Source organism: Aspergillus thermomutatus, assembly GCF_002237265.1.
Source record: "Aspergillus thermomutatus strain HMR AF 39 chromosome Unknown NODE_110, whole genome shotgun sequence".
Lineage (NCBI taxonomy): Eukaryota > Fungi > Ascomycota > Eurotiomycetes > Eurotiales > Aspergillaceae > Aspergillus > Aspergillus thermomutatus.
This window is the reverse complement of record NW_020798159.1, coordinates 42,671-70,098: the sequence shown is the minus strand read 5'-3', so window position 1 is coordinate 70,098 and position 27,428 is coordinate 42,671. Positions and strand designations below refer to the sequence as shown.

Genomic DNA, 27,428 nt, shown 5'->3' with positions numbered 1-27,428 from the left:
ATCTATTCAATACGTATCGAATTTACATTGACAGCATACAACTCAAGCAAACCAAATAGCGATCAATTCCGTCCTGAAAAGGGTAGATCATTTCGGTGGAAGAATCCGAAGCACGAGCTTTATCCAGAGAGAGATCAGGGAGAGCAAGGAAGTGATTTGGTAAGAAGACAGAGGAGCCGTCGCTGAGTCATCCCATGCCACATGACTGCCCGACTAAATGGTGCCATCACTCGATAAATCATTCTCGAGTTGCCTCTACGACTATAAGTTACTAGTACTAGTCTTCTCTGTAGTTACTGGCTCCCCATTTCTCCGTGGTCTACTGCTCACTATATCTCCTTGACCAACACCTCGTCCTTCCCGTTGTACTGCCTTGATATTCTACTACTACTGTCTTTTTCTCAAGGATCTTCGTCCCGCCGGTCTTTGTTTTACGTTGCGTCAAGCCTTTCTTTGATCGCGCGCCGTTGCTCGTTATCTTGCCCCCGCTCATTGCTTCCCCGCTCCGGTCTTGGAGAACCCTTTGGGCACGAGTCTCTCAATCGACTTCAAGCGATTTACACCTTTCTTTGCAATCCATATTTGAATATCATTGGATATAAGGCTAGAGCAGTCTGCAAGTTCTCAAAATGAGCAGCCCGAAGCGAAGAATCGAGACCGATGTGAGTTCAATCGAATGATCCCCTTGAGGGCCACGGCTCGCAAATGAACAAAAGCTGACAAGTCGTCTTTTTCTCTTTGTATAGGTTATGAAGTATGCTAGGATTCCTCTTGAAGGCAACCCAGTGGACAAAAGCTAACCAAATGGCAGGATGTATGCCACCCCCGTCTTGAACGTCCATTGACCCTACTTTCCGGAATTCACATCTGCTTGCACATTCGAGCCAACGATTTTCGAACTCCATGTCGGCTCTTGGACCTTACTGATATGGTTCCAGGTTGATGAGTGACTACGAGGTGACATTGGTTAATGACAACAGTGGGTAATTTGGGCCTCGCCACTGGATTTGACTACTAACCTCTGGACAGTGTATGCTGCGATTTCTAAACCTTCCTGGCCAACCATCAACGCAGATTGTTGACTTGATGATTTCCGCATAGGCAAGAATTTTACGTGCGCTTCAAGGGCCCTGAAGAGAGTGAGTTTTGCAACCTCCCTCAAAACTGCGCATCTACTGACCAAAAATAGCACCGTTCGCCGGCGGTCACTGGAAGATTCATGTCGAGTTACCCGATCAATATCCCTACAAGAGTCCGAGCATTGGTTTCGTGAACCGGATTTTCCACCCGAATATCGATGAACTGTGAGGCATCCCAGCTATTGCTCAAAAGTCAAAGTCCAACGTTAACCCTCTCATTTTACGCAGGTCCGGCTCAGTGTGTCTTGATGTTATCAACCAAACTTGGTCGCCGATGTACGATATGATCAACATTTTCGAGGTGTTCCTCCCTCAGCTCCTGCGCTACCCGAACCCTTCAGACCCGCTCAATGGCGAGGCTGCTGCGATGTTAATGAGGGAACCCAAGAGCTACGAGGCGAAAGTGAAGGGTATGTGTTTCAGTGGTTGGCTCGGGGCAACGCTTACTGATTGGGTTGACAGAATACGTGGCCAAGTATGCCAGCAAAGAGGCAGTCGATGAAGCCGGAGAGGATACTGAGTCCGAAGATGATCTAAGCTCGGCTGGAAGTTATGAATCTGGCCCTGAGGAGCCAGCCGGTACGATGGATGACGTGTAGATCAATCGAATCTTGGTCGGTTGCTCGAACCCGGTGCGCATTCTGTTGCATTTATGCCATCTATTTTCTTATATTCACCTGTTATTCTACCGGAACAAGGCTGGCGGGCGTTACTGGCGGAGTTATTACTGATTTTCAAGGCGCAACTGACGTTTGCAGCCGCTGAGCCGAGGTCCAGGTTACGATCAGCTAATCAGCAATCAACTGGAGTTGGCGAACTGTCTGCTGTCTGACATTGTGTGCATCTGGATTGCTCACTTCCTCTGTACTCATGGTTCATTTCAGCATCTAGTATTATATGCATGTTTATAAGCCAGGATGATTTATACAGTACCAGCCTCTGCAGGAACTGCCGTAGGATCAATTTTCCTGAAGATGGAGACATTACTCGGAGACTTAAGATCAGTTAATAGTGTTGTGCGTGCACAGACATGCCAATTAGCTATGTCACTATCTAATAACACGATACTGCCTCTTGACTGAGGAGTGTCGGAAAATGGAATCTACCCAAACATGATGAATATGCAACACAAAGGAAATGTATACCTGACAAGTGTAATAATAGTAAGAGAGAATCAAAAGACGCAAGAGGGTATTAATCTTTGTCAAGTGACCGGAACGGAAAGAAAAGAAGGGATTGGCCGAAAGCACCCGACAAAGAAGCGAAAGAGTCGAAGTCCGCGAAGCGAAGAAAGTAGAAAACAACCGTCGGCCGGCGACCCAGTAGAACGAAGAAAAGGAATGCAGCGTATCAACGTGAGATCGTCTCCCCCTCGTCCGCAGGTTTCACGTCACCTTCAAAACTCCAAAGACATCTCGGCCGTTCGTCTCATCTGTGTTCAGACCTGGCCGGGCCTTCTTTCCTTTCCTCGGGTTGATGACCACCTCTCCCCAGTGCTTGTGGACAGTGCCGTCATTGGCAGCGCCGGACTTGGACGATGTCGGTGACGGCGATGGGTCGGCCGTGATTATTCTGACGGGGTCGTCGCTGCTGGAACCTGCTTTCGAGGCCACTGAGCCGTGTAGTGTCGCGCGGGGTTGGAGATGAGGTTGTGGTTGGAGGGACCAGATGTCGATGACGGAACTAGGTGTCTGGGTCAGCTTCTTGTCCGGAAGTCGAGGTAGCTGGCTGGCCTGGAGACGAGAGAGCAGCAGGTAAATACTCACTCTGAGGTTCGCTGGCAGATTGCTTCGAGGGCTTCTCGTTCGCGCTTTATATTCTCCGGGTCGGGGTTGTTGAGCTGATTCGCGTGATTAAGAGCTCCATAGCCGTAGCCGGACTGGTAGATATCGTCGTCCAGCAGACGCGAGGACTCGGCCTAGTGATCCGGACTGTTAGTATGCCTTTTGGAGGGCTGGGGATTGATAATCGCTGTGACCAGCCGCATCATGCGATTGCGGCGGCATGGTCCTTTTCTCTGTTTGGTGCTGAATCAAGAACACATACATCGTGGCTTTCCCGGCGATTTAGCCCGAGGCAAGAAGCACAGACGCCCATTGATGTTGATGTATTATAGAGCGACGATCGAGTATCGAGTGTTGGGTAATGGGATAGTCGCACGTGCTTCGCAACGGAAAGATCGAGCCGTAGCGGATATTCGAATGACGAGAAAGATTATGCAAGGAACGCAAGAATATCAATATCAAATATCGGCCGCGGCAAGATACCGACGGGTGATGCTGGGAAGGTTAGATAGAGAATTGTCTGGAGTCGCACGACCACCAGCCATCGACTGAATCCGTGACGGAATCCGGTGTTTTCGATTGGTCCGTGCGCATCGATGGCATTGAACCCCAGATTGGCCTCATTCTTCGTCAGCCAATATTCTCCTTGATATCTGGAATATCGGCGCCGTCCTTCACAACCTAAATGACCTGGTGAAAAAATCGATCTATTGATGGGAAACATCCCCATGCTTCCACTGTCTATCCATTACATCGGATCATATTCATGCTTTTCAGGCCCTCTCAGGCATCACTGGCGCAGCTTTGAGATAACCACGATTTCTACTACTTTAGTTAACCACAATGAACAAGAATACATACGACTAGCTAGAGTGCTTGTCTCCCTTTATCTGCCAATTTCTTTTCTCTCACTCTAGATCCCTTAGTCGCGCTCAAGGTCCTTTCTGGTGCCTTATTTTCTCGGGGATCTCCTGCCCAGTCACTGGCCATGAAAAGGGGCTTTTTTTCGACAGGAAAGCAGACGATCACTCCCTTTTGTGAACTAATTCGAGAAATGGAGCCGCTCATCATCATATTCTGACAGCGAAATAATCTAGGCTCTGTACGGAAAGGCGCTACGACCTTGTCCCCTCTTGTTGTTGTCTCCTGGTGCTTTTGGTGGGCCCCGCATTATATGTAGTTCCCCTCCATCAACAGCACATATGCACCGTAGCTGCTGATATCATCAACCACTCAGACTCTTTGACATATCAGGATCTAGTCTCCTTCAGGTGTGTTCAAATCTGGTCACCGCACGAGCCATATAATATATCAATCATGCCCGGACGGCTGGAAGGAAAGGTTGCCATTGTGACAGGCGCCGGATCAGGCTTTGGCTACGGCATCACAAAGAAGTTCGTCGAGGAAGGCGCCAATGTCATCATTGCAGAGCTATCGCAGCAAAGCGGAGAGAAAGCCGCAGCCGAGCTGAACAGCAAGTTCGTCCTCACCGATGTGACGAGGCGGGAGTCCTGGCAGGCATTGCTGCAAGCAACACTGGAAGCATACGGGAAACTCGACATTGTTGTCAATAATGCTGGTGCGACCTATAGCAATAAACCCACCGCTGAAGTCACCGATGCAGATTTTGACCTGTGCATGAATGTCAATATCAAATCGATCTATCTGTCCACGAGCGTCATAGTCCCGTACTTCCTTGAGAATAACCGGCCCGGGTCGTTTATCCAGATCTCGTCGACGGCTGCACTGCGTCCCCGCCCAGGCTTGACGTGGTATAATGCTTCAAAGGCAGCTGTTAGCAATGCGACCAAGACGATGGCCGTCGAGTATGGGCCCAAGCAGATTCGTTTTAATTGTGTCTGTCCTGTTGTTGGTAGTACAGGGATGTAAGTATAAAGCTGCGCACCGCTGATGTGAAGACTTGAAAATGACCCACCTTTGTAGGACACATTTATTCCTTGGTAAGCCAGATACAGAAGAGAACCGAGCGGCCTTTGTTTCAACTGTGCCGCTGGGTCGGCCCAGTACTTCTCGGGATGTTGCGAATACCTGTTGCTTTCTGGCGAGTGATGAGGCGGAGTTTATCACGGGAGTGAACTTGGAGGTAGGTATCTACCTCATTTATTTTAGATCAGCACTAACTAATGACGATTGGGATTCAGGTGGACGGTGGTCGTTGTGTTTAGTCTATATATGTGTACCATTCGAAAAATCATATAGCTGGTGATGAAACGCAATGTTTCTGCTCAGATTGCCTGGTCCTGGAGCCAGCGAGCATTGGAGCCCGTTCCGTGAGCAACGATAACGGATTCAATCAAATGCGCCGTAGTTCGTTGTTTCTACTAGTATTTTTCATTCCTCCCTTGGACAGGATTCATGGGCCGGAAGCCTTCAACTCACTTGCCCATTTTTGCGCTCATTCCTCTCAGAAGATAATGCCAGACAGCAATAGCTCGACTATCTCCGCAAGGATCATGTTTGAGATAAAAGAGAACACATTGGCTTGGTGGTCAAGGGGTCAACCTCAGCAGATCTCATCCAGGACATTGATGATGAGGGAGAGGAGAAAGTATAGTAGCATGGAGCAAGGGAAGTAGACCAGCCCTGGTATATAAATCACCAGACCATGGTGAACGATGTATTCCAGATAGAAGCTATGTTTCTTCACGGAAGTAGGCAACTATCCTTCATTCACTGCTCAGATTCTATTGTGGAATTGAAACAGCCATTCAGTTCGATGAATGGCCACATGTTGCTTTACCCCTTTGAACAGAGTATCTACATCTTGGTCAGCATTAGCAGGATGACATTAGGCCAAGGCTTTCTGAGAACAGTCAAACCCTCCATAAGCGATGGAATACATCATACAGCTCCCAAGAGCGAAGGAAGTTGGCGTCGGTTGGGTTTGATGCAGACTTGCAGATCCCCGCGGACGTGGCCGTAGCGATACCCGTGCGTGGAAAAGGACACTTCCACAATTTTCGGAATCAGCATTTCGCTCCGCACTACCTCTCTACGGAGCATTGTATTCTAGACCAACACAATCGCCTGGCAGGCAAAAGGGGCCTTGACTCATTTTTCAATGGCCTAAATTCTTAAAAAGATCCTCACGAAATTCTACAATATGTTCGACCTCCCAGACGCGAAACGGTACCGTGATCTCCAAATCCAGCTGTCCATGCTTTGACTAATTTTGAGCCTGCTCTACAGCGTTCGTCGCGATGAACTCCTCTCGCGAGATTCGACTTCACGATCACCCTCACCGCAGTCGGACTCGTCATTCCAAGACGCCCATCAACGTTTGGGCGAACTCCTCAACCTTGATGCATTGATAGCGCCTGCAGAGTCCACCGCTCCAGCAACCAAATCACAGGAAGACGGCCAGCAACAAGAAGATGAGGAGCAGGAATTCGAGTTCCGTTTATTTAGCGCCCCTGCTGCGCCGAAATCTGCAACTAAGGGCGAGAAGACAGCTGCAACGGAAGGCGGAGAGAAAGCAGTAAGCGGGGGTGCTCAAAAATTGAGAATTCGGTTACGCTCGCCGACGCCTGGGGCGGTTGATGGGGAGGGGCGATTTCTGAATCCCTTCCGAGGGTGGCAGTATTACTTTACGACGCCGGAGCTGCTTACTGGGTCTGGCGCGAAGCAGGATTCGGCTTCGACCATTAGGAAGAAGCAATTCGAGGAAGTTGCTGTGACCGGACAGCAGATGCTGGAGTGGTCGGAGGTGCCCTGGGTAAGTGTTGGGCTTTCTATCGACTCACTTGGGTTTGGTTTGATTCGCTAATTTGATGCTTCAATCAGCCCGGTTGCCATCTACCATGGCGGGTGACACATCTCAACCGGCAGCATACCAAGTTACCTCCTGTATCTGAAGATCCAACTGCAGTCGCAACTATCTACGTTACGAATCCTCCGACAAAAGTCCCCATGTCTCGAAAGAAGCCCGGCAAGAAACGACGTATCCAGTTGCGGAAGCGAATAAAGGCCGCAGAGGAGGCAAAGCACAATGAAGCCGAGAAGCGAAATCGCAAGAATCGGGAGAGAAAAATCAAACGGAGACAAAAAGCACGAGAATTGAAAGCTGCAGCTGCAGCTGCATCGGGACAAAAGCAAGATTCCGCCGAAGTGGAGACGAAAGATGCTTCTGATGTTAGCGATTGAACTACTGTCAACGGTTATGCCTGCAATTCACCCACTTGCGATGATCTACCACGACTACAATAGTAGGTGATACAGGTCATCAAGCGAGCTGCATTGCTCTAATTATCTGACCAGGCACAATATAAACAAAAGGAGGGGTATATTATGCAACGCAACCACGGCAACGACAATGGCAATCATGGGAGATCAGCTCAACAAAAGAAACATGGGGTATTATGAGGCGACTGGTCGCTACTGCGAAAACGCGAAAGTGCAGAGTAAAGATCGAATTAAGAGGGACTGTTTGGAGATTTCGTTCAGAAATGATATCTGGCGCAAAGCAAACGATTATTTGGCTTCCTCGGCTATTTTTGGTCAGCATAATCGACCTCGATGGTCTGAGATCCAATTACTCACTCTTGGGCGGCTCTGCGGTCTCAGCGGGCTTTTCAGCAGCCGGGGTTGGTGCAGCAGGGGCAGTTTCCGTCGGAGCAGCCGCGGGAGTAGTTGTCTCCGGAACAGCAGCGGGAGCAGCAGCAGCGGCTGTCGTGGGCTCCGGAGCAGGAGCCTCGGCCTTTATTTCTGGGGCTGGCGTCTCTGTCTTCGCTTCGAGAGCTGGAGTAGTGGAAGGCGGGGGCTGCGTCTCGGTGGGTTGTGTTGCCGCCCCTTCTGACTTATCTGCCACGGCTACTTGCTCTGCAAAGTATTAGTTCGTGAGACATTGGCCACTCACCGGGTGAAGCAACATATAGCGGAACAACGTACCAGGCTTAGGATCCGTAGCAGGAGCTGGCTCTGCTGGCTTGGTTTCCGTGGCAGGTACAGCGGCCGCAGCAGCAGCGCCGCCGGCGGCGGCGGTTGCTGGCTGTTCCGCAGGCTTGTCCGCAGTCGGGGCAGGCTCAGTTTGTTTATTCTGAGCCTTCTTCTTTCTGCGGGAGAAAATGGCTTTGAAGCCCTTCTTCAATTGCTGAAGAGCATCAGGAGCTGATCATCAGGTCAGACAGCAAGTTAGGAGAGAGCTAGCGGAGCTTCACATACGAACACCGGGCATCTTGGGAGCTGGTAGCTAGAGAAGAGAATGTAGCAAGAAGCGATTAGAGTAGCGAAAAATAAACCTTGCTGAAGACGATTTCGCGTGAAGATCTGAAACTCAGAGAGAGTAAAGGAAGTGATGAAATACCCAACAAACGAAGGCGAAAGGTTATTATGACTGTTTTGATGGCTTGTCCGCCACGTGATGGATGGGAGGTACGATCGTCCAGTCTCGTACTCCTTTTCGGTTTGTCCCTTGTCCACAGCTGGTTAGATCCTAACCGGCTGAATACTGTTTTCCTTTGATTGATGAAATGCTCCTTGGTCAAATTCCAAGCACAGCCACGCATATGGTCCTTTATGAAGAGCCAAGATCGGCCGGCTAATGCTAGATGTCTATTAGCCCGCGAAAGCTACTCAACTGTCCCGTCCAGGCGGTTCATTGATTGGTCTTGGAGCTACCAGCTCCAACAACGAAGTCCACTATGCCACTGCAGTACGGAGGAGATCGGCATGAGCTCTTGAATGTGGGGGGAAAAGGCAAGTCATCTACTCTGTATCTACAATTCAGTTGACGAGACAAAAGGGGAAATAAAGGCTACGGATAGTATCAATTTCTAAGTGATTGATGCACGCCCCCCGACTACGGAGTCAGAGTGAGAGCAACAGGCTAGCAGGTCGGATCGATTCACGTTCTCATTTGGAACTTAATTGCCCATCGACATCAGCATTTAACATGGTAGTCTTGAAGCTCGACATTGCTCGCCTAAGTTATATGTTCCAATGAAGAAAGCCCAAATGAAACTCCTGTGTTACACAAAGCATGCATCACTCAATTTCTCATACTCCGTACTCTGGAGCGCTTAACGAAACAATGAGCTTTCTTATTACATTGTCTCACATAGAGAGCGAGGAGGTTGCGTCAATCTGAAATGAAACACTAACAGGAACGCTGGGCAATCAGCAATCCTACAGCTACTACTGGGCGATTGTCCTGATTAAGCAGGGACAATATGACAGTTGCAATCTCCGGGAATTGAAAATGTCTGCTGTGTAAATTGAAGAAAGAGGGAGGAGGCAAAAAATTGCTCGCACTCGGACATTTTGAAAAACAGAAAACAAGAGCTAAAAAGAAATGCTCACAAGCGGATTTGAACCGCTGACCTCATGATTACTAGTCATGCGCTCTACCAACTGAGCTATGCGAGCTCTTGTCATTAATTTGTCCATATTTTTGCCCTCATGTACAAAGCTAAACTTACACCACGCGCGCTACATCTTCACCATGATGTCATCGATTGTGCCTTCTCCAACCCGATCCCGTCTACGGAGTATGTTCGGGGTCAACCTGGGATGGCTTTGAGCTTTTGATTTAGCTTTTCAACTCAATAGATGCTCTCGCTGGTGGGGCCTAGGGCCATTTCGAACCAAGGATCTCGTCATTGCTGGTGATGCGCTTTACCCTAAGCCATCTGCAATCACCTCTGTCTACGGACTATAAACCTTTATTAGCGAGAGTTCCTTTCTGCTTCCCCTTGCTATGTAGGGTAGTCTTGCTAGTCCGGAGAGAAGAATTAGGGGACACATGATAACTTACATAAAGCAAGCTTGACAAATATAGCTCGACCAATCAGCTCGCATAGCTCAGTTGGTAGAGCGCATGACTAGTAATCATGAGGTCAGCGGTTCAAATCCGCTTGTGAGCATTTCTTTTTAAGCTCCTGTTTTCTCGAGTGCCAGCAATTTTTAGCCTCATCTCTCTTTCTTCGATTTGCTTACATAAAGCAAGCTTGACAAATATAGCTCAACCAATTAGCTCGCATAGCTCAGTTGGTAGAGCGCATGACTAGTAATCATGAGGTCAGCGGTTCAAATCCGCTTGTGAGCATTTGTTTTGGTAGAAATTTTGGAAGAAGTTCCTTTTTTAGTCCCCCTTAACAAGGAGTGGGACTTAGAGTTTGGTGACATTACCTGAAGCCCCCGCCTTGCTTGGTCTTTAAGCACAAACTAAACAACATTATCAAAACATTAAATAGATTTCAGTTAAACATATTTTTTAACATCAATTTTCCTTTAGGTACGGTCCGCTTACATCGAAAAAAGGCCGATCAACTGAAGGATTCGGTCCAATGGCGGTTAGATGACTTGATTAAACGAAGGGGTACTCCACTAGCTTAGTAGAGGGGCGTCTGTATCTCCGTACCCATGCTGAGCTCATTGTTAAGGAAGGCTGTTACTGTTACCGGCTCAAGCGCTCAGATCCAGAGCAAAGACATCATCAGCCTTGGGCTCAAACTTCAGGCAAAGAAATGCGCTCCGACCACTCTACAGTCTCAGAGCAGACACCACTCCTGAGCGAACAGACTCAACACCCAGGCGTTAACACCCATGAACATGATGACACCGCAGTTGACCCAGGGCAGGAGCCCAGCTCCAAGGAACTAATTCTAACTCTTGGATGTATATGGTTAGGTGTCTTCCTGGCTGCATTAGGTACTGGCTCTCGCGACTGGCTCGGTGGCCAGGCATCGTTCTGAGTCCATAACTAACCGCGCCAGATACGACGATCGTTGCAACTCTCACTGCGCCCATTTCGTCGTCGTTCAATTCCTTCTCTCTACTTTCTTGGCTAGCTACCTCGTACCTGATCTCCAATGCTGCCTTTCAACCGCTGAGCGGCCGATTGACCGACATCTACTCGCGACGCGCTGGTCTAATTCTTTCGAACGTGTTCTTCGCTGCCGGGAACTTGATATGTGGATTGGCCAAGAGCCAAGGTGCCATTGTACTAGGTCGTGTTGTGGCAGGAATCGGAGGCGGTGGTTTGACGGCTATTTCGACTTTTGTCACATCGGATCTGGTTCCTCTTCGCAAACGAGGTGTGTGGCAAGGCATTGGTAACATCTGTTATGGAGCGGGAAGTGGACTCGGCGGTGTTTTCGGAGGATGGGTCAACGACACTCTGGGATGGAGATGGGCTTTCTTAATCCAGGTACCCTTCGTTGTCGTGTCAGGCATCCTTGTTGCCGTGACGGTGAAGATACCCGTCAAGGAAACCGACACGGCCAAGTTAAAGCGGGTGGACTTCCTGGGAGCTATCACGCTGGTCATTACACTTGTCTTATTGCTACTCGGACTCAATACTGGCGGTAATCAGGTGCCATGGACTCATCCCTTGATTCTCACGACATTGCCGCTTTCTGCCGTGTTCCTCTGCATCTTCATTCATATAGAGGCAAACATTGCGTCTGAACCAGTCATCCCTGTGCGTCTGCTCCTCGACCGGACCGTATCCTCGGCCTGTCTTACCAACTGGTTCAGTACGATGGCGGTCTTCGGACTCCTCTTCTACCTTCCTTTATACTTTCAGGTTGAGGGCCTGTCGGCCACTGCCGCAGGCGTCAGGCTGATACCCCAGGCGCTTGGGACATCCCTCGGCTCTCTTGCTTCGGGGATTCTCATGCGTGCTACCGGACGGTACAAGATATTCAGCAACATCTCCATGATTCTTTTCGTCGCTGCAGGTGCCCTAATCTGCACTCTGAACCTGGCAACACCTGCTTGGGTCCCTTTCGTCTACTTCTTCTGCCTAGGCACGGCCTACGGCAGCATGCTCACTATTACCCTCGTGGCTCTTATTTCTGCAGTAGACCACGAACACCATGCTGTCATCACGTCCGCATCCTATGCATTCCGCAGCACAGGCAGTACGATCGGTATCACCATTGCCTCTGCAGTTTTCCAAAATATCTTGAAGTCAGGGCTGTGGTCGCGCTTCGGTGATCGCGAGCATGCCCGAGAGATTATCTCACGCATCAGGGACAGTCTGGACGCGATCCGTAAGCTTCCTGAGGACTGGAAGGCAGGAGTTCTAAACGCATTTATGGATTCTCTACGGGCGGTTTTCCTGACATTACTCGGACTCAGCGTCTTGGGGGCCTTGGTCAGCATGGCCATGCGGGAGCACAAGTTGCACAACAACCTGGCCCGAAGGGATCGTGAATAGTTATGCTATCCACATCGTAAATCGACAGGTATATACATATGATGTAGGTAGGCGCTAGACTAAGCTGTTTATTGTCTTTTAATGCAGTTGTTCTGCTCCTTGCACACCGTAATTATGGTGGACGTAAGAAGTACCTCAGGCTGATTTATATCAACCAATCAGAGATCGGAGATTCCACATGATCTCCCTCTCCCCGCCGATAGCCGTAGAAACAACGGGATCCATGAGCCCGCGAGGGTCTTACGATTGATTTGCCTTTGATCATCCCAAGCCGAGTAGTATTCCTGTCCCAAAATTCCGTGTTGTGTGACTGTGTCAGTATCTTTCCTTAGCCCACTGTGCTCCAGGTATTTCGAGTGTCTCAGCAACACCCTTGACACGTCGACCAACTTTCGACCGGTTTCGGTAGATAGGTGGCGTCACAGACAGAGCATCACTGAAGAAGACGTGGCGACTAACAAGTTTCAACGCCGAATTGGCCTGGAACCGAGAGCTCTATCCTGGGAACCGCCGAGTCAACATTCGTTCCACTTTCTTGCGTTGTTCTTGACCGCTTTCCTGGTCAACCCGCTCATACAACAACTTAGTCGATTAGCTCACCTCTGACACGCTCGACCCGTTGTTGTCAAGCTGCATTAAAGAGAAGCCATTGGGCGTTGCCACCATTCTTTTACATGGATTCCATATCGTTGCTTGTTGAAGGAGAGCGATTTGGGCTGCAATTGAAGTAACCCAATTCCATTGGGCTCTGGTGTCGACACTTCCTCGTTACCTTTTGGCTTCCTTGTCGCTTTCAGCACTTCTCCGCTCAGGCGTCTTCGTGTCATAAGGTGTACAGAGAAAGCTCGGCTCGTTGAAGTCCTCCTTTTGACCCTTGCCTGCCGTTCGGATAGCCTCTTGGACTTTTCGATTTGCTCCACGGACCACAAAACTCTGCTCCGTATCGATTATCATCGCCACAACCTTTCTCGTGGCTGATTTCAACGGTTGTTGGCCATATTCCTGACATGGCAGTGAGATTACGGCCGGATAGTTCTACAAAATCTGGTGCTTTGGCAGGTTTTGCCTCAAAAAGCCTTCTGCCGACTGAGATGGAGATTGATGGGGAGACTGAGGAGAAATCAATTCGTCCTTCTGCATTTACCAACATCGGTTCGAACGATGTCGCGGGAGATGTCGCCATTTCATCGAAACGCCGCAGAAGGCGTATATTACTGTCGACGGAAAGCGCCTTCGTCGACAACATACTACCCTCTCTCGTTCAGAATCCCGACATCGAACTACGGCTGATCACGGACGAGCCTTCGGCCCTCTTAGCAGGCGCAAACAAGATACCTCATTACATGGATACTGTGGATAGCCAAACATTTGAGAAGAAGACCGGTGCTCGAAGGTGGCTTAAAGCCAAGGCAGCAGAGCTCAGTGAGTGGGCTGATATGCTCCTCGTTGCCCCCATCGATGCTGGAGCGCTGGGGTCGATGCTATTTGGCCTCACCAACACGTTGACGCTGGCGCTTCTTCGTGGCTGGATTTCAACAAAACCTGTCATCCTTATACCGGGAATGACAGTTTCGGAGTGGGAGCATCCTCTTAGCACCAGACAGCTGGCAGAAGTCGACCGATATTGGCCCTGGATCAACATCGTCAAGCCAGCCCTGTCGCGATCGAATGGTCCCGAGGAACTTGTTCAATTACATTGGGATGGTCTAAAAGAGCTACATGATACTATGGAGCGTTCCCTAGGGCTATCTTTCGCCGTGTCCTCGACAATTTCTGGACAGGCTCTCGATAGCATACAACAAGTAGTCCCATCAGCGACCAAACAGTCCGCGAGCGCAATCTCAGCGGCACAGCATCTTCGGAAGGGCGCGCGATCACTACCCCTCGAGTTATGGCTAAACATATTCGAAGAACAGCTGCAAGATTGGGAAATCGCCAAAGCAGTTGGCATTCCTACAAACCTTCCTGTACCTAAGGAATGGCAATCTCACCTACTCAAGATGTCTACTCCGGCATCTCTGGAATACACGATCCTAAGAGGGTCCTTTGCTGCTATCAAAAAGCGCATAGACAGCCTACCTCGTTGGAAACCGCTATCAGACCTAGCCTGCCACCTCATCTTCAAGTTCTCGCGAACAGACATACTGTCATACCTGACAGAGAATCATCTTGATCTGCTATGGACTACATCTCGCCTAACAAAACTGCCATACCGTGCATCGGCAATATACGGGAACCCCAAGATCTTGACATGGTGGCAAGAGGCACCTGCGCTGCCGAATAAGGATTACAGTGCCGATGCGATGGATGGAGCCTCTCGCGCCGGCTTCGTGGAGGTGCTCGAATGGTGGCGAACATCGGGACTCGAATTACGGTATACGGAGAGAGCACTCGAGTCAGCCAGTGCCGAGGGTCGGGTAGCGGTGCTTGAATGGTGGAAGAATGCCTCTGCAAATGCTCCTGCATCGAATCCTATCCCGCTTAAAGTAGGGAAATCTGTTTTACTCGCTGCACAGTCCGGTCGAGTGGCGTCGCTAGCTTGGTGGGATGCTTCAGGCATTCCGTATAGTCATGCAGAATCCGTTGCCCGCATTGCCAGCACTCATGGCCATGTCCATGTTCTCGACTTCTGGTACCGGCTGAAGGGACCCAAGATGATCTTCGACAGTCAGCTGTTGGTTGGACCGACCAAGAATGGACATGATAACGTTCTGGAATGGTGGCGCCGCAGTGGTCTGCGAGTGGAGTTTAAAACATGCGACATCGAAGAAGCTCTCGAGGATGCGGACCCAGTTTCTGGAGCGGAGGGACGCGTCCGCCGGTGGTGGGCTCGCAACGGGCTCAACCTGGGCGTTGGAACAAGCGAGTGGATGAAAACAAAAGTGCTGTGAATTCTCTCCATAAGTTCATTGTCTGTCTGATTCTGCTGCTTCGTATATTCATGCCCCGATCATTCGAGAAATATACCCAATTGGTTTTGCTTTAGATAAGGGCGTTTTGCATACACGCATACATACATAGCCTCATGAAGAATGAACTAATGATGTCAATGAATCTTTCCATATCCACACAACGCACTCACTCATCCTCCCATCGAACAATATGCTTGATCTCCGCCGAGTCCACATACTCGTTGATCTTCGAAAACTCCTGGAATCCCTCGGACCGGGCAAAGTCGAAATGCTGCTGCACCTCCGTCCACCCACTAAACAGCACAAACTCCTCCTTCCCTTCTTCCTTCTCAATCCTCCACCCCTTGAATACAGGTAACGGCTTCGTAAACCCCTCTAGATGATGCTGCGTCTCCTCAAACACCCGTTTAAACCCCTCTTTCTCCTCAGCGGTCATGAAATACCGCCCCACAGCAACAACAGATGCTTCGGTCAGTAACTCCCCCTGCCGCGCCGCATCACCATCCACATGGAACATCCACACCACCTCCATCTCCTTCGAGAGCCGTTCCATGATCCCTTGATTCGTAGCCGAGGGAATCCAATCGTAATGCTGCTGGGCCGAGTCCCATCCGCCGACGAGGTAGATGAGCGAGGGATCCTCGACTTGGGAGAAGAGGCGGACCGGGTAAGAGGAGAATTTGGCTTGCGCTTCGATGCCTTCGAGGAGGAGCGTTTTGAATGATGCGGAGGGAGGCTCGCATTTCAGACGCAGGAGCGCGATTTTGGTGACTGGGGGTGTCATTTATGCTTCTCTTCGGGTGGTTACCGGGTACGCTGTGGTAGTTATTACTGCGCAGAGTCAAATGTTGGCTGTTTCGGTGTTGGGATGCGCTGTGCCTTTTTTATATCTAATTGAATTGAGTCATGGCAGAGCTAGTTACTCAGATTTTGGAAACGGTGTTAGGGTGCGCGCATATCTTTCGGCTGATTGTTCATGTTGATATAATTTACTGCTTACCCGTTTGGGGTGATTCCTTCGGACCTTCCTATTATCATTAGAGATATAATTTACTGGTGATTACCAAACTTTTGATGGTATTATGGTGTCCAGCAGTTCACCAGCAACTATTTTCCTGATTGGGAGATGCTAACATCGAAATGGTGCCTAAATAGATAGGGTGGAGGTGTTCGGCATTTCGCGTAAAGTAAGATGCGGAGACTGAACGAACTACATGAGCTTTGATTTGATTTTAGTTTTGGGCAAATGGGATATCATTCTTGCGACTGCATCCCCTGGTTCAAATGCGATACTGAGAATCGACGATAGAAGGAAAATTTCCTTTGCGCTTTGCCAACGCCCTGAGAAAACGACTCCGATGTTATACATAAGAGCAGACTGGCAAAGACCGCCTCCATTTCGAGAAATTCAATCCTGTTGAGCGACCCATACAATAGTAAAGAGCGTGCTGCTGACTGTAACGTAACTCGGGTATAATCTGGCTGAGCGATTTTCTAAGCTGTGGATCCTAATTGTCCTCCCCTTGATTTCCCCCCACCTAATAAACGTTGAAACAGTAAACATGGAGAATCATCAGAGGCATAAAAAGTATAGCGGCGACATGGCGTTACGAGTGAAATAGAGAAAAATACATGTTGACGGGTTCAAACTTCTCTCCTATACAGGAGTTAGCAGGAACTATGCGTACCAGGAAGACTATGAAAGATACATACCATGTAGGCTCAGTCCTCTCAAGGCCAGGTGTGCGGATAGCGTTTCTGTCGCCAAATGGGTTGTTCTCGTCGTCGTCATCCTCATCCGTCTCAGACTCACTGGCACTGATGTACCTTTGCTGGGAGGATGATGGTACGGATATGCTTAAAGGTCGAGGAGGCCGAGGCGGTTTGGGAGGGTTGACGACCAGTCCGGCAAAAGATTCGTCGAGATCGTCTCGGTCAGGAGTCCAGCCACTTTCAAGCACATCCTGGTCACTGTCGCTGTCATAATCTATACTCTTATCCAGGACTTCGAAGGCCATAAGAGCAGTAACCAGCTCCTCATTGGCGTGGATAAGACTTCCCAGATATTCTTCACTCTCGACATGTTGAATGTACCGGAGAATCTGCCGTCTGAGGAGCTTGCAGGTCTCAAACCGGTTGAGACATTCGGTATCTTCGCTCACCCGCTGCGTTTCTCGATTCACCCGCTTCAGAGCGTTCAGAAGGTTGGTACTGGCGACCGAGGAGGAGGCGAGAGTCTGTAGCATCTCCGGCTTCTCTCTATCCAAGCTGAACGACCTATTGTGTGTTTTCTTCTCTTTTTCTTTCTTGTCTCTCTTGAAAGAAGATTTGCTCGATGAATGTTTGTGCTTGGGACTGCTCAAGATAGTGCTTGGGCCGTTTCCTACGGAAATAGAGACTGTATGGCCCAGTTGTGGCTCATTATTAGTCGAATTACCAGTATCCCGGAGAACTTTCGCCTTGGCCTGAGTGGCGGGCTGTTTGCGCTTTGGAAGCTGCCGGTAAAGCGCTGTCACCCCTGCCATCCCCGGTGTGTCCTTGTAGGATACTGCCCATTGCCCGAAAAGTTGCTTGCATTTCTGTTTGACCAAGGGATCGGATACTGGATCGGTGGCTGCGATTCGTAGACGCTCCAAGAGTGGTTCATCTGCGAACTCTCGCAGGAATCGATCTCCAGCATTCTGTATCAAAAAGTCAAGAATTGTAAGAGCTCTGAGTTGGCGATGCAGGTTGCCATATTTCCTGGAGAAACATTAGATAAGTATGACTGAGATAGAAGGGATAGATAACCGAACTGACAGTTTCTTACGCAACGCACGACTTGCTTCAGTCGGACCGCTGCTCTGGATGCGAATCGCTTCGATGAGATCGACAATTCCACTTGAATCTTCAATCTCGTACTGCTCACTGGTGAGCACTTCAATTTGAACGGTCACAGCCGAGTATGGTTTCTGCGCAAAGTAACCGTCAGTTCTGCGCGACTTTTCATATGATCAACCACGAGGAACTTGATATGGATTCTGATGATTTGAGTACAAAGAATCAAGCATGCTCTGCGACTGCTCTTATCAATGATCAATGCTCACTTACTGATGAATGGAACATGACGTTGTCATTAAGAGGTCTTATTGGGTAAATAAGTATCAAAGCTGTCAAAGCGCAATGATTTCCCAAGGCGAACTCAGTGATGACTCCTCTCTTGGTGAAGCTCAGCCCCCGTGAGACCTAGAGATCAGTATTCAAGTAATTAGAGCTGGTTTCCTGCAACGCCGCGTATAGTCCCTAAATCCAGGGTCTCGGCAACAGATATATGAAGTTAGGCACAGCAATAGCCAGACGGTGACGTGTTAGAGCCTGTTAGTCCGACCGAGGCCGTCGTGTGCCCTGGCGGCAGTGCTAAAAGCCCAACACACGAACACGCTTGACTTTTAATGAAAAAGAGGCTGGTTCGCGCAACTCCCGCTATCCAAGCCCTTTCGCGCCACCGATGAACGATGCGGCAGAGATTTTGGAAGGTGGCGTATATGACTATCTACAATTAGATAGACATCGCTGTCGTCCAACTGTGTTGATGGCGATATCCCCTACTCCGTACTCCGTACTCCTCCCTAATAATGGGCCAATGCCAATCTCGTGATTGCCCCTCTCCCGCACCCCCAAAGGAGTTTAGGGCGGGGAAAGAGGTGGGATACCTGGATGCCTGGATGCCTGGGGTGTTGAATGGATGGAGTCCGGTTACGCTGATGAAACAGTCAGGAGTAAATAATTCAACGAATGATGACTACCACTGCAGGGAAACGATGACTGAGGGCGATATGAACTAGGGAATCAACACATATTACTATCAATTGCTGCTGAGCAGCATCTTACGTACACCTTCTTCGCTTCCCAATGGGTCCTCGGTCTATAAATCCGGCTGATCGCTCCTCAATTCGCCAGTCGTCCTTCTCAATCTTCTCCCGTCTTATCCTCTGCTCCACTCTTCTGCTTGGAGTCAGTATCATCTTTAAAACCCGCCCGCGCATATTTACCTTCCTCCCCCACTTGTCTTCTTCCTCACCTCCTTATACCCGAATTGCCAACATGACCTACCAACAAGAGCGCTACATTGCCGAACTCGCTGTTCAGCGAGCAACACTTCTGACACAGAAAGTTTTCCACGAGAAGGCCAAGGGCACGGTTTCGAAAGACGACAAATCGCCCGTCACCATTGGCGACTTCGGCGCTCAAGCTCTAATCATCCAAGCTATCCGCAAGAACTTCCCCAACGATGAGATCGTCGCCGAAGAGGAGGCTAGCTCCCTTCGGGAGGATAAGGCGTTGAGCGCAGAGATCTGGAGACTGGTCAAGGACATCAGACTGGAAGATAATGAGAGTAATGAGCTCCTGGGTGGTCCCTTGCCAAGCGAAGATGAGATGCTGGACATCATCGACCAAGGCAAGAGCGCAGGCGGTCCCAAGGGTCGAATCTGGGCTCTGGATCCTATCGATGGCACAAAGGGATTCCTCCGGGGCGGTCAGTATGCTGTCTGTCTTGGCTTGATGGAGGACGGAGATGTGAAGGTCGGTGCTATTGGTTGCCCCAACTTGCCCGTGGAAGACTCGGTTGCCATGACCGCCAGTATCGGCGTTGACCAGACCGATGGCGCCGGAAAGGGAGTACTTTTCTCGGCCATCAAGGGCGAGGGAGCCATTAGCCGACCCCTCTCAAATGGTGCTCTTGCCGAGAGCAAGCCAATCTCGATGCGTCCCGTTCCCGATATCAAACAAGCCGTTTTCTGTGAAGGAGTGGAGGCTGCCCACTCCGCTCAAGGCGACAACGCTGCCGTCGCTCAGCTCCTCGGTATCACCTCCCCCAGCGTGCGACTCGATTCGCAGGCCAAGTACTGCTCAATTGCTAGAGGTGCAGGTGATATCTACCTCCGGCTACCTGTCAAAAAGGACTACCAAGAGAAGATCTGGGATCATGCAGCTGGTGATCTCATTGTCCGCGAGGCTGGTGGACAAGTGACCGATATCTATGGTCAGCGGTTGGATTTCAGCAAGGGCCGGACTTTGGCTGTCAACAAGGGAGTCGTCGCCGCTCCCAAGGCCATCCAGGACCAGGTCATTAGTGCTGTCAAGACGGTCCTGAAGCTATAAAAATGGAAGCGAACGCTAACAACAATTGAATCGGATCACTAAACCTGTTCTAAATCTTTGTTAGACCCTGCACGCTAGATGCGCCTAAAAGTACATAGGATAGATACCAATTGGAAAAGCAGGAGAGACTCTGCTTGAATATACATGTACAGAAACAGCCCAGACCATGTTCCAAGAAATGCCAAAGTAAAATACAAACCACCCCAGTTCACCGAATCTTCTTGGCCTTCAGTCTGATTGTTTCTCCATTCACAAAAATACCCTTGCCCTTGTAAGGCTCCGGCTTCCGCCATTCTCTGATCTCCGCCGCGAATTGTGTCACAACATTCTTGTCGACTCCCTCAAGCAGAATACGAGTAGGCTGCGGTGTGCTGGCCTTGACTCCCTTCGGAACACCAAGCTCAATCGGGTGAGAATATCCAACCTTGAGAGAGACGAACTGTTGGCCGGGGTATTCGGGTTCCACTGTAGTCGCTGTGGACTCGACGCTCGCTCTGTAACCGACACCGACCAGACTCAAAATGCAAATATGCCCTTCTGATACTCCAAGTACGTAGTTCTGCAGATGGGCCCGAATAGTTCCTAGAAGCCGCAAAAGTCAGACGTGGTCCGTCGCATGGACACTCAAGAGTCATCCACATACCCCACATGGCACGTTGATGGGCTTCCGAGGGGTCTTGAACAGCCAAACTGGCCTTCCGGAGTGCTTCATCGTGTGCGACCTCAACAAACGGGGGGATGTTCAAGGTCAATTCACCTATGACCAAACCGTATATTAGATTCCGCTTCCGAGACACTCAAGGATGAAACACCGTCGCTTACCCAGAGGACCCTTGACCTCAATGGCAGTCTTAGGAATCTCCTTCGACCGGCCTCGTACCTGAGTCTGAGGCAGGTCGACAAACTTCAACGAAACCTCTGGCGGTATCGAGATGGGAGCGCCGCCTACTCGCGATTGTGTCGGGGAACTGGTTGAAAAACATTGTGTCCGCAGCGGATGGGAGTATGCAGATGCCAGGAAGACAGGTAGTGGGGTCTGCCGGAGAGGGGTTCGTGTAAGCTGCCTGAAGCAGCTCTGAGGTAGAAGATTCGACATGGCGACGATAATTGTGTTTGACTGTTCGAGATAGCGGTTAAATCTCCGGATCTCAACTAATTTTGTCCAAAGGCATACGCTCCAAATTGGGTTAGTCTCTCTTCACGTGACTCTATCACCGTCCTCATAGATCGGGATGAAAACATCCCCAGGTGTCTGTATGCTGTGTATGATTGATTTTCTGCATATTGTCAGAGCTTGCTGGTGACATGGCTTGTCCGCTTCTTGTAAGGTATCTTTTTGTTTTGCGCTTGATAGTGTAATGTCTGTCTCTTTCGCTCTGCTCCTTTCGCTGTCGTTTCCTTCAGCTTCATCTCAGACTACTTCATTCTAGCTTCAGTCTTACGGGAGACTTAACCTTTTCATCTTTGTACTCTGCTGGCTGTTCTTGACCATCGGTTACAGCATTCCCTATCGCTATTGTTCCTTCTAATTGCCTAATATCAGTATCATTGCCATCGAGGCAAGGCTGTGCCTCGTCTCCATCGACTCTCTTCTACTCACGGCTCTGTTCTGCGGTAAAGACACTCTCTATTCTCAACCAAGATGTCAAGGACTCACCTGGCTACGTTCTTGCTTGCCAAAATGCTGCTCTTTCTCCTGCTTATATCAAGTCCTGCCCTCGCTGGGAAGCTGGTGACTGGTACGTTTTTGGCCAATGAACTATCAATTCATCATTAATAAAGAAGTTAGGGATGTCAGTACCTGGCCATAACGCATCTGCAGATATTGATCTGGTCTCCTTCCTACAGTCGAAGACGCAGCAGCATGATGCTATCTTTACCGAAGCGGTACAGCTACTTGAATCCATGAAGTCGTCACCTTCCTGCAACCGGATTGCAGCTTCAAGGCTGGTCGCATCTTGTCAATCCATAGGGGGAACGGCGGATCATACAGAAGCAAGTACATATCTTGCATTGGAGCATGTTCGCTCTCTGTATGCGGCACGACTGGCAGTATGTGAACTGAATGGAGCGGGAGCATCAATTCCTCCTCCATGTCTTCCAGTGACTCTTGAGGCTCCCCGGAAGAAAGGATTCTTTGGGTTTTCTTCCAATCATAAATCCACGACCACCACTGCAGACTCTATGCCACCTGAGATTTTAGAATCGTGTTTAAGGTCACTGGAATCTCGACCACAGTGGTGGACATCGTATAGTAATAGTAGACAGAATGCCATGGTAATATGTCAAGCAACGCGGCTTGAGACCGAGAAGGAGGAGCTTCTCGAGCTTCATCGTTCAATAGTCGAAAGCTCCATCAAGCTCAGCCATGGGCTCAAAGAGGCGCTTCAGATGGCCTCTGCAGAAACTTCCCAGCGTCAAGCCTTCATGCAGACGACCGCAGCTTTGCAGGTGAAGCTGACACAAGACCTGGAAGCAACCGAGACTGGCTTCAGAGCTCTGCTGGGCAACTTTAAGGAAGGTATTGAGTCTGCCATCAATTCGATAGTTACAACTGCGACTTCAGCCCTTGCAAGGGTACATATCGATGCAACAAACCTCGACAAGGTACGCGTCTAGCAATCTTATACCAATACGACTGACATTGTCTAGGACATTCGAAACGCTACTAATGACGTCAACTACCTGCGACAAATGCTGCAAGCTGTTTATGACGAAGCTCTAACCAGAGAAGCACAAAGGGTGCATGCTCATGAGCAGAATGTCGTGAAACAGAGTGAACTTGCGCTCTCACTTCAGTCCAGGCTCGAGTCCCTTGTGCAGGGTGATGTGGCCAGGCTCTTTCAGAATGTCGAAACTTTTGACGCTTCGCTAGTAAGTGAACCTTCGCCGAATGTGACGATCTGACAAGGCTTACAACACCAGTCATGGCTCTCAGAGAGGCTAGGACTCATTCTACAACAAGAGCTGAGCTTGTCCGAGGTTTGTGGCTTGTCCTTCAATGGGTTCCTTGACTGAGCTAAATCCTGAAGCGACTGCGAAATTTCGAGACTTCTCTTGGGAATTCGCAATCGAAAGCTGAAGCTTTGCACACAGCTCAGCTGCAGCAATTCGATGCGCTTGAAGCGCAATATAGATTACAGCAACATATGGAAGCCAACTTCCAAATTTCACAGGCGCTTCTTGACAAGGCAACTGCGACTGCTGCCAACTTGCAAGCGATGATTGACGAGACGACGGCCAGATATCGAGATTCCCCAATCTTAGGCAATGTTATTGGACCATACTCTGCATGGACAGTGTGTGGTCTTCTTCTCAGTTTTATAGGCGCGCACAGTCCAAGATTGGCTCTGGCAGCTCTATTGATCGGTGCCGGTAAGTATACCCCATAGACTTGCGTCTGATCATGCCCTGACTGATTCATTTCCAGTTCACCTTACGATGACCAGATTCTACCACGGTGTTCTCTTTTAGCTTTCGTTCTCAACAATCTTCTCGTATTCTTCGCTATTTGCATTATTTAGTCCATATACTTATGTGATCGTTTCAATTATCTTACTGGGAAACGGACTTGAGCATATGAAACTGGGAGTTCCATGGGTTTATTATTTCTGTTATTATACCAAAGCACTCTATGGCTGGAGGGAATGGGAGCTGATAATCAAGTGAACAAAGCATGAAAATTGACGAAATTCCATTAGAAGTCACACTGAATCCTCGAGTATCATCGAATTGCTATAGGTCTGAATGCTGGACATACTGGCTATCCTGATTTTGTCAAATTCGTGAATTTCATCCGTCGCCTTGAAGCTGCTACTTGCGAAGCAGAAACCTCAAAGTCAGACCACTCGACGATTTTCACATTCAAATAGTGGACGAAGGTCACATGCGCGACAAGTCTGCCCCTTTCTGAGTCCAGACACGAGGACTGAGAAGAGTCAACGCTCCACTTCCTATTCCAGAGATAAAACGATGAGACCTGGAAGAATACCGCGGCAATCTGTCCCGTAACCCTAGCCTGGTAACGATAAAAAATAGCGCGTATCTGTACTGTATTTCCTCACCCATGACATGAATTGAGGACACTCGAGATTCCTGGACGACTCACACTGAACGACAATTTCATAGACTGCTGAAGGATAATGCCACTTCCAGTGTGAGGGTCATCAGCTGAGGAAAATTCGGGAATTCCATGACTGCTCTCAACAGCCCCAAACTGGATGTCTAGCAAGTATCATGTATCTACAATCAGTACCAAGCTTCGACAGCCCTAACAACATCAATGGGCCTAGGTATGTCTTTGCCTGTAATTATCGGCATCGGCACTTGCCGAGCAACGTGTTGACCTGAAGACCTTCAGGCTTCAGCTTCAGCAATTTCTCCGCATGTATGGGGAAAGAGATTCGGAGATCCCCAGACTTGGCGCGTCAGGATCCATCTCGGCCTCCGGGCCTAATATCTGCAGATCCACAGCTGATCAAAGACACCACTCGAGGAGACTGGATTTTCCGTCTTTATGTCGGAGAATCCCACTTGCTGCTGGATTTCCGCATACACCGACGTCAGATCCCTGCTTTGATCTTTCTGCCTGCTTCTTAACGGCATTGACGATCGGGAAATACTCGTTGTCTAGTCCCTCTTTCATCGGCACAACTTCGGGGGTTGCACAAGGGTTGGCCGTGCAACTTTGACCAAGATGCTCCTTTCAATGACTTTACCCCACGGGGTTACTATTATGATAAACGGGCAGATTCCTGGGGTAGTGTAGTATAAAGAGGGGCTGTTTTCCAGCGGAACCCAAAGCAACCCGGGGATTTTTTACTGAGAGCAATCTCATAGAACCAGACCTCTGGTGAGCCGACTCAGTCAACATGACCAAGCTCTCTCTACTGCCCCTTCTCACATTGGGCTCTGCAGTTCTGGCAAAGCAGGATGCTTTCCAGGCCAAATGTGCTAGTTTTGAACACAGGATCAAGCTCCCCAATGTCCACGTGAACTTCGTTGAATATGTCCCTGGGGGGACAAACCTCACCCTGCCTGACAACCCGGTCAGCTGCGGTGCATCCTCTCAGGCTGTGTCAGCGGATATGTGCCGGGTTGCTATGGCTGTTGATACATCGAACAGCAGCCAGATCACCCTGGAAGCATGGTTCCCGCGGAATTACACTGGTCGCTTTCTGAGCACTGGCAATGGAGGTCTTTCTGGCTGTATGGCTTCCTCTAAATCTTTTGTGGAGATAGAGCGCCGTTGTGGCTGATATTACCATAGGCATCCAGTACTACGATCTTGCCTATACTGCCGGATTAGGCTTCGCAACCGTCGGCGCCAACAATGGCCACAACGGAACATCTGGCAAGCCATTCTACCAGCATCCTGAAGTCATCGAAGACTTCGCGTATCGGTCAATTCACACCGGTGTTGTGGTTGGTAAACAGCTCACCAAGATGTTTTATCACGAAGGCTTTGACAAGTCCTACTACCTGGGATGCTCGACCGGTGGTAGACAAGGCTTCAAGTCGATCCAGAAGTACCCCAATGACTTCGACGGTGTTGTGGCCGGTGCTCCAGCCTTCAACTTCGTCAATTTGATCTCGTGGAGTATCCACTTCTACTCGATCACCGGATCGAATACATCAGACACATACCTCTCGCCTGCTTCGTGGAACGTCGTTCATGATGAGATCGTGCGGCAGTGCGATGGAATCGACGGGGCAAAGGATGGCATCATTGAAGATACCGATCTCTGCCATCCAATTCTCGAGACAATCATCTGCAAGCCAGGTGCCTCTAGCACGACCAATTGTATCACAGGCGCTCAGGCGAACACTGTCCGCAACGTTCTCTCCCCATTCTATGGCGTGAACGGAACCCTGCTCTACCCTCGCATGCAACCCGGCTCCGAAGTGTTCGCTTCGTCGATCATGTACAACGGTCAACCCTTCAGCTACAGCACCGACTGGTACCGCTATGTTGTCTACAACAACCCCAATTGGGACGCCACCAAGTGGACGGTTCAGGATGCCGCGGCTGCTCTGGCGCAGAACCCCTACAACATCCAGACCTGGGACGCGGATATCTCCTCCTTCCAAAAGGCGGGTGGAAAGGTCCTGACCTACCATGGTATGCAGGACCAGCTGATCAGCTCGGATAACTCGAAGCTGTACTATGCGCGCGTGGCAGAGACAATGGGCCTGGCCCCCGAAGAACTGGACGACTTCTACCGCTTCTTCCCTGTTAGTGGAATGGCACACTGCAGTGGAGGAGACGGTGCCTATGGCATTGGCAACGGGCTGAAGACATACAACGGTGCTGAGCCAGAGAACAACGTCCTTATGGCAATGGTTCAGTGGGTGGAGAAGGGGATTGCTCCGGAGTTCATCCGTGGTGCCAAGTTCTCGAACGGGGTTGGTTCGTCTGTCGAATATACCCGCAAGCACTGCAGATATCCTCGCAGAAATGTGTACAAGGGACCAGGAAACTATTCCGACGAGAACGCATGGGAATGTGTTTAGTTGGCGGTGATGAATTTGAGATATACATTGAGCGTAGATATTTAAGCTCGGCAGCAGAGCAGACAATAAGACCTTATACCATAATAAAAGTCTCGGACTGAGGGAGTTCTTTTATCATAACCCATTTCCAGATTGCAATGTAGATTGTTTCAGAGCACAGGGCACAATCCATAATGTCATTGAAGGGGCAGAAGGAGGCGGTAGTGGGGGGCAGAAATGCATCCACATCTTAGGACTCGATCGACAGATGGAGCAATGCCATTTTCACTTACATACGTCCTCCATCGTGCACTCTGCGATAATCTGTGCGTCTGGCCCAAAAATAGGAATAGGCATACAAACTAGAATATAGTAGGTGATACTCTTTCTCCTGAACATGTGAACCACACAATTGGAAACAGCTCCCTTGATCTCCGCAAAGACACAGCTCCACATACAGACCGCCTTGGCAGCTTAGCCTGATTGAGGTAGTGGCAGGCAAGAGAGTTAGTTACCAGAAAGCACTCGATGATGAAGAACTTCTGGCGTGGAACTGATATTACCCTTGTCGCATGTACGCCTCTTGCTGATCGACAGATTTTCTAGCAACCACAGTTCCCAACGCATCGAAAACGCGGTCATAAGCTTACTGTCCGCTAGTTAGCGCTGATCCTTGATTTCGCAAAAGCTACCCCAACCCCGCAATTGCACAAGCGTCCTGATCGATTTGATCCATTGCGAAGAAGTGCGTGATCGCATCAGCTTTACATCGAGAAAT

At 49.6% G+C, this 27,428-nt stretch overlaps 13 protein-coding genes across 13 annotated transcripts; 8 read left to right on the top strand and 5 right to left on the bottom strand.

The window, feature by feature from the left end:
• Nucleotides 1-629: 629 nt before the first annotated feature.
• On the top strand, nt 630-1,738 carry UBC8 (E2 ubiquitin-conjugating protein UBC8; the record flags this gene model as incomplete). The annotated part of the gene is made up of 6 exons (XM_026760520.1): nt 630-662; nt 981-1,030; nt 1,102-1,139; nt 1,190-1,304; nt 1,368-1,549; nt 1,602-1,738. The coding sequence occupies 6 exons, from the start codon at nt 630-632 to the stop codon at nt 1,736-1,738; spliced, it is 555 nt and encodes a 184-aa protein (XP_026613954.1).
• Nucleotides 1,739-2,524: 786 nt separating this feature from the next.
• On the bottom strand, nt 2,525-3,236 carry CDV56_106822 (LAMTOR1/MEH1 family protein; the record flags this gene model as incomplete). The annotated part of the gene is made up of 3 exons (XM_026760441.1): nt 2,525-2,822; nt 2,906-3,057; nt 3,186-3,236. 3 exons carry the CDS (start codon nt 3,234-3,236, stop codon nt 2,525-2,527), a joined length of 501 nt encoding a protein of 166 aa, XP_026613953.1.
• A 1,004-nt stretch (nt 3,237-4,240) lies between these two features.
• On the top strand, nt 4,241-5,109 carry CDV56_106720 (oxidoreductase, short-chain dehydrogenase/reductase family; the record flags this gene model as incomplete). The annotated part of the gene is made up of 3 exons (XM_026760339.1): nt 4,241-4,809; nt 4,868-5,027; nt 5,086-5,109. 3 exons carry the CDS (start codon nt 4,241-4,243, stop codon nt 5,107-5,109), a joined length of 753 nt encoding a protein of 250 aa, XP_026613952.1.
• Nucleotides 5,110-6,047: 938 nt separating this feature from the next.
• CDV56_106608 (DUF2011 domain-containing protein) lies at nt 6,048-7,087 on the top strand (the record flags this gene model as incomplete). Its single annotated transcript, XM_026760227.1, has 3 exons — nt 6,048-6,073; nt 6,134-6,659; nt 6,728-7,087. 3 exons carry the CDS (start codon nt 6,048-6,050, stop codon nt 7,085-7,087), a joined length of 912 nt encoding a protein of 303 aa, XP_026613951.1.
• A 327-nt stretch (nt 7,088-7,414) lies between these two features.
• CDV56_106550 (uncharacterized protein) lies at nt 7,415-8,117 on the bottom strand (the record flags this gene model as incomplete). The annotated part of the gene is made up of 4 exons (XM_026760169.1): nt 7,415-7,431; nt 7,484-7,762; nt 7,832-8,050; nt 8,105-8,117. 4 exons carry the CDS (start codon nt 8,115-8,117, stop codon nt 7,415-7,417), a joined length of 528 nt encoding a protein of 175 aa, XP_026613950.1.
• A 2,290-nt stretch (nt 8,118-10,407) lies between these two features.
• CDV56_106290 (MDR family MFS transporter) lies at nt 10,408-12,104 on the top strand (the record flags this gene model as incomplete). Its single annotated transcript, XM_026759909.1, has 2 exons — nt 10,408-10,591; nt 10,657-12,104. 2 exons carry the CDS (start codon nt 10,408-10,410, stop codon nt 12,102-12,104), a joined length of 1,632 nt encoding a protein of 543 aa, XP_026613949.1.
• Nucleotides 12,105-13,111: 1,007 nt separating this feature from the next.
• On the top strand, nt 13,112-14,995 carry CDV56_106106 (uncharacterized protein; the record flags this gene model as incomplete). The annotated part of the gene is made up of 1 exon (XM_026759725.1): nt 13,112-14,995. One exon carries the CDS (start codon nt 13,112-13,114, stop codon nt 14,993-14,995), a length of 1,884 nt encoding a protein of 627 aa, XP_026613948.1.
• A 187-nt stretch (nt 14,996-15,182) lies between these two features.
• Nucleotides 15,183-15,800, bottom strand: CDV56_106056 (uncharacterized protein; the record flags this gene model as incomplete). The annotated part of the gene is made up of 1 exon (XM_026759675.1): nt 15,183-15,800. The coding sequence occupies one exon, from the start codon at nt 15,798-15,800 to the stop codon at nt 15,183-15,185; it is 618 nt and encodes a 205-aa protein (XP_026613947.1).
• Nucleotides 15,801-16,660: 860 nt separating this feature from the next.
• Nucleotides 16,661-18,121, bottom strand: CDV56_105897 (LSB5 family protein; the record flags this gene model as incomplete). Its single annotated transcript, XM_026759516.1, has 5 exons — nt 16,661-16,673; nt 16,730-17,399; nt 17,454-17,758; nt 17,816-17,967; nt 18,107-18,121. 5 exons carry the CDS (start codon nt 18,119-18,121, stop codon nt 16,661-16,663), a joined length of 1,155 nt encoding a protein of 384 aa, XP_026613946.1.
• Nucleotides 18,122-19,099: 978 nt separating this feature from the next.
• CDV56_105748 (3'(2'),5'-bisphosphate nucleotidase) lies at nt 19,100-20,158 on the top strand (the record flags this gene model as incomplete). The annotated part of the gene is made up of 1 exon (XM_026759367.1): nt 19,100-20,158. One exon carries the CDS (start codon nt 19,100-19,102, stop codon nt 20,156-20,158), a length of 1,059 nt encoding a protein of 352 aa, XP_026613945.1.
• Nucleotides 20,159-20,366: 208 nt separating this feature from the next.
• Nucleotides 20,367-21,254, bottom strand: CDV56_105673 (mitochondrial 54S ribosomal protein uL6m; the record flags this gene model as incomplete). The annotated part of the gene is made up of 3 exons (XM_026759292.1): nt 20,367-20,740; nt 20,802-20,915; nt 20,981-21,254. The coding sequence occupies 3 exons, from the start codon at nt 21,252-21,254 to the stop codon at nt 20,367-20,369; spliced, it is 762 nt and encodes a 253-aa protein (XP_026613944.1).
• Nucleotides 21,255-21,839: 585 nt separating this feature from the next.
• CDV56_105487 (putative nuclear membrane fusion protein Kar5) lies at nt 21,840-23,632 on the top strand (the record flags this gene model as incomplete). The annotated part of the gene is made up of 6 exons (XM_026759106.1): nt 21,840-21,897; nt 21,981-22,765; nt 22,811-23,032; nt 23,084-23,140; nt 23,191-23,533; nt 23,589-23,632. 6 exons carry the CDS (start codon nt 21,840-21,842, stop codon nt 23,630-23,632), a joined length of 1,509 nt encoding a protein of 502 aa, XP_026613943.1.
• Nucleotides 23,633-25,029: 1,397 nt separating this feature from the next.
• On the top strand, nt 25,030-26,671 carry faeB-2 (putative feruloyl esterase; the record flags this gene model as incomplete). The annotated part of the gene is made up of 2 exons (XM_026758865.1): nt 25,030-25,366; nt 25,428-26,671. 2 exons carry the CDS (start codon nt 25,030-25,032, stop codon nt 26,669-26,671), a joined length of 1,581 nt encoding a protein of 526 aa, XP_026613942.1.
• Between the last annotated feature and the right edge of the window lie 757 nt (nt 26,672-27,428).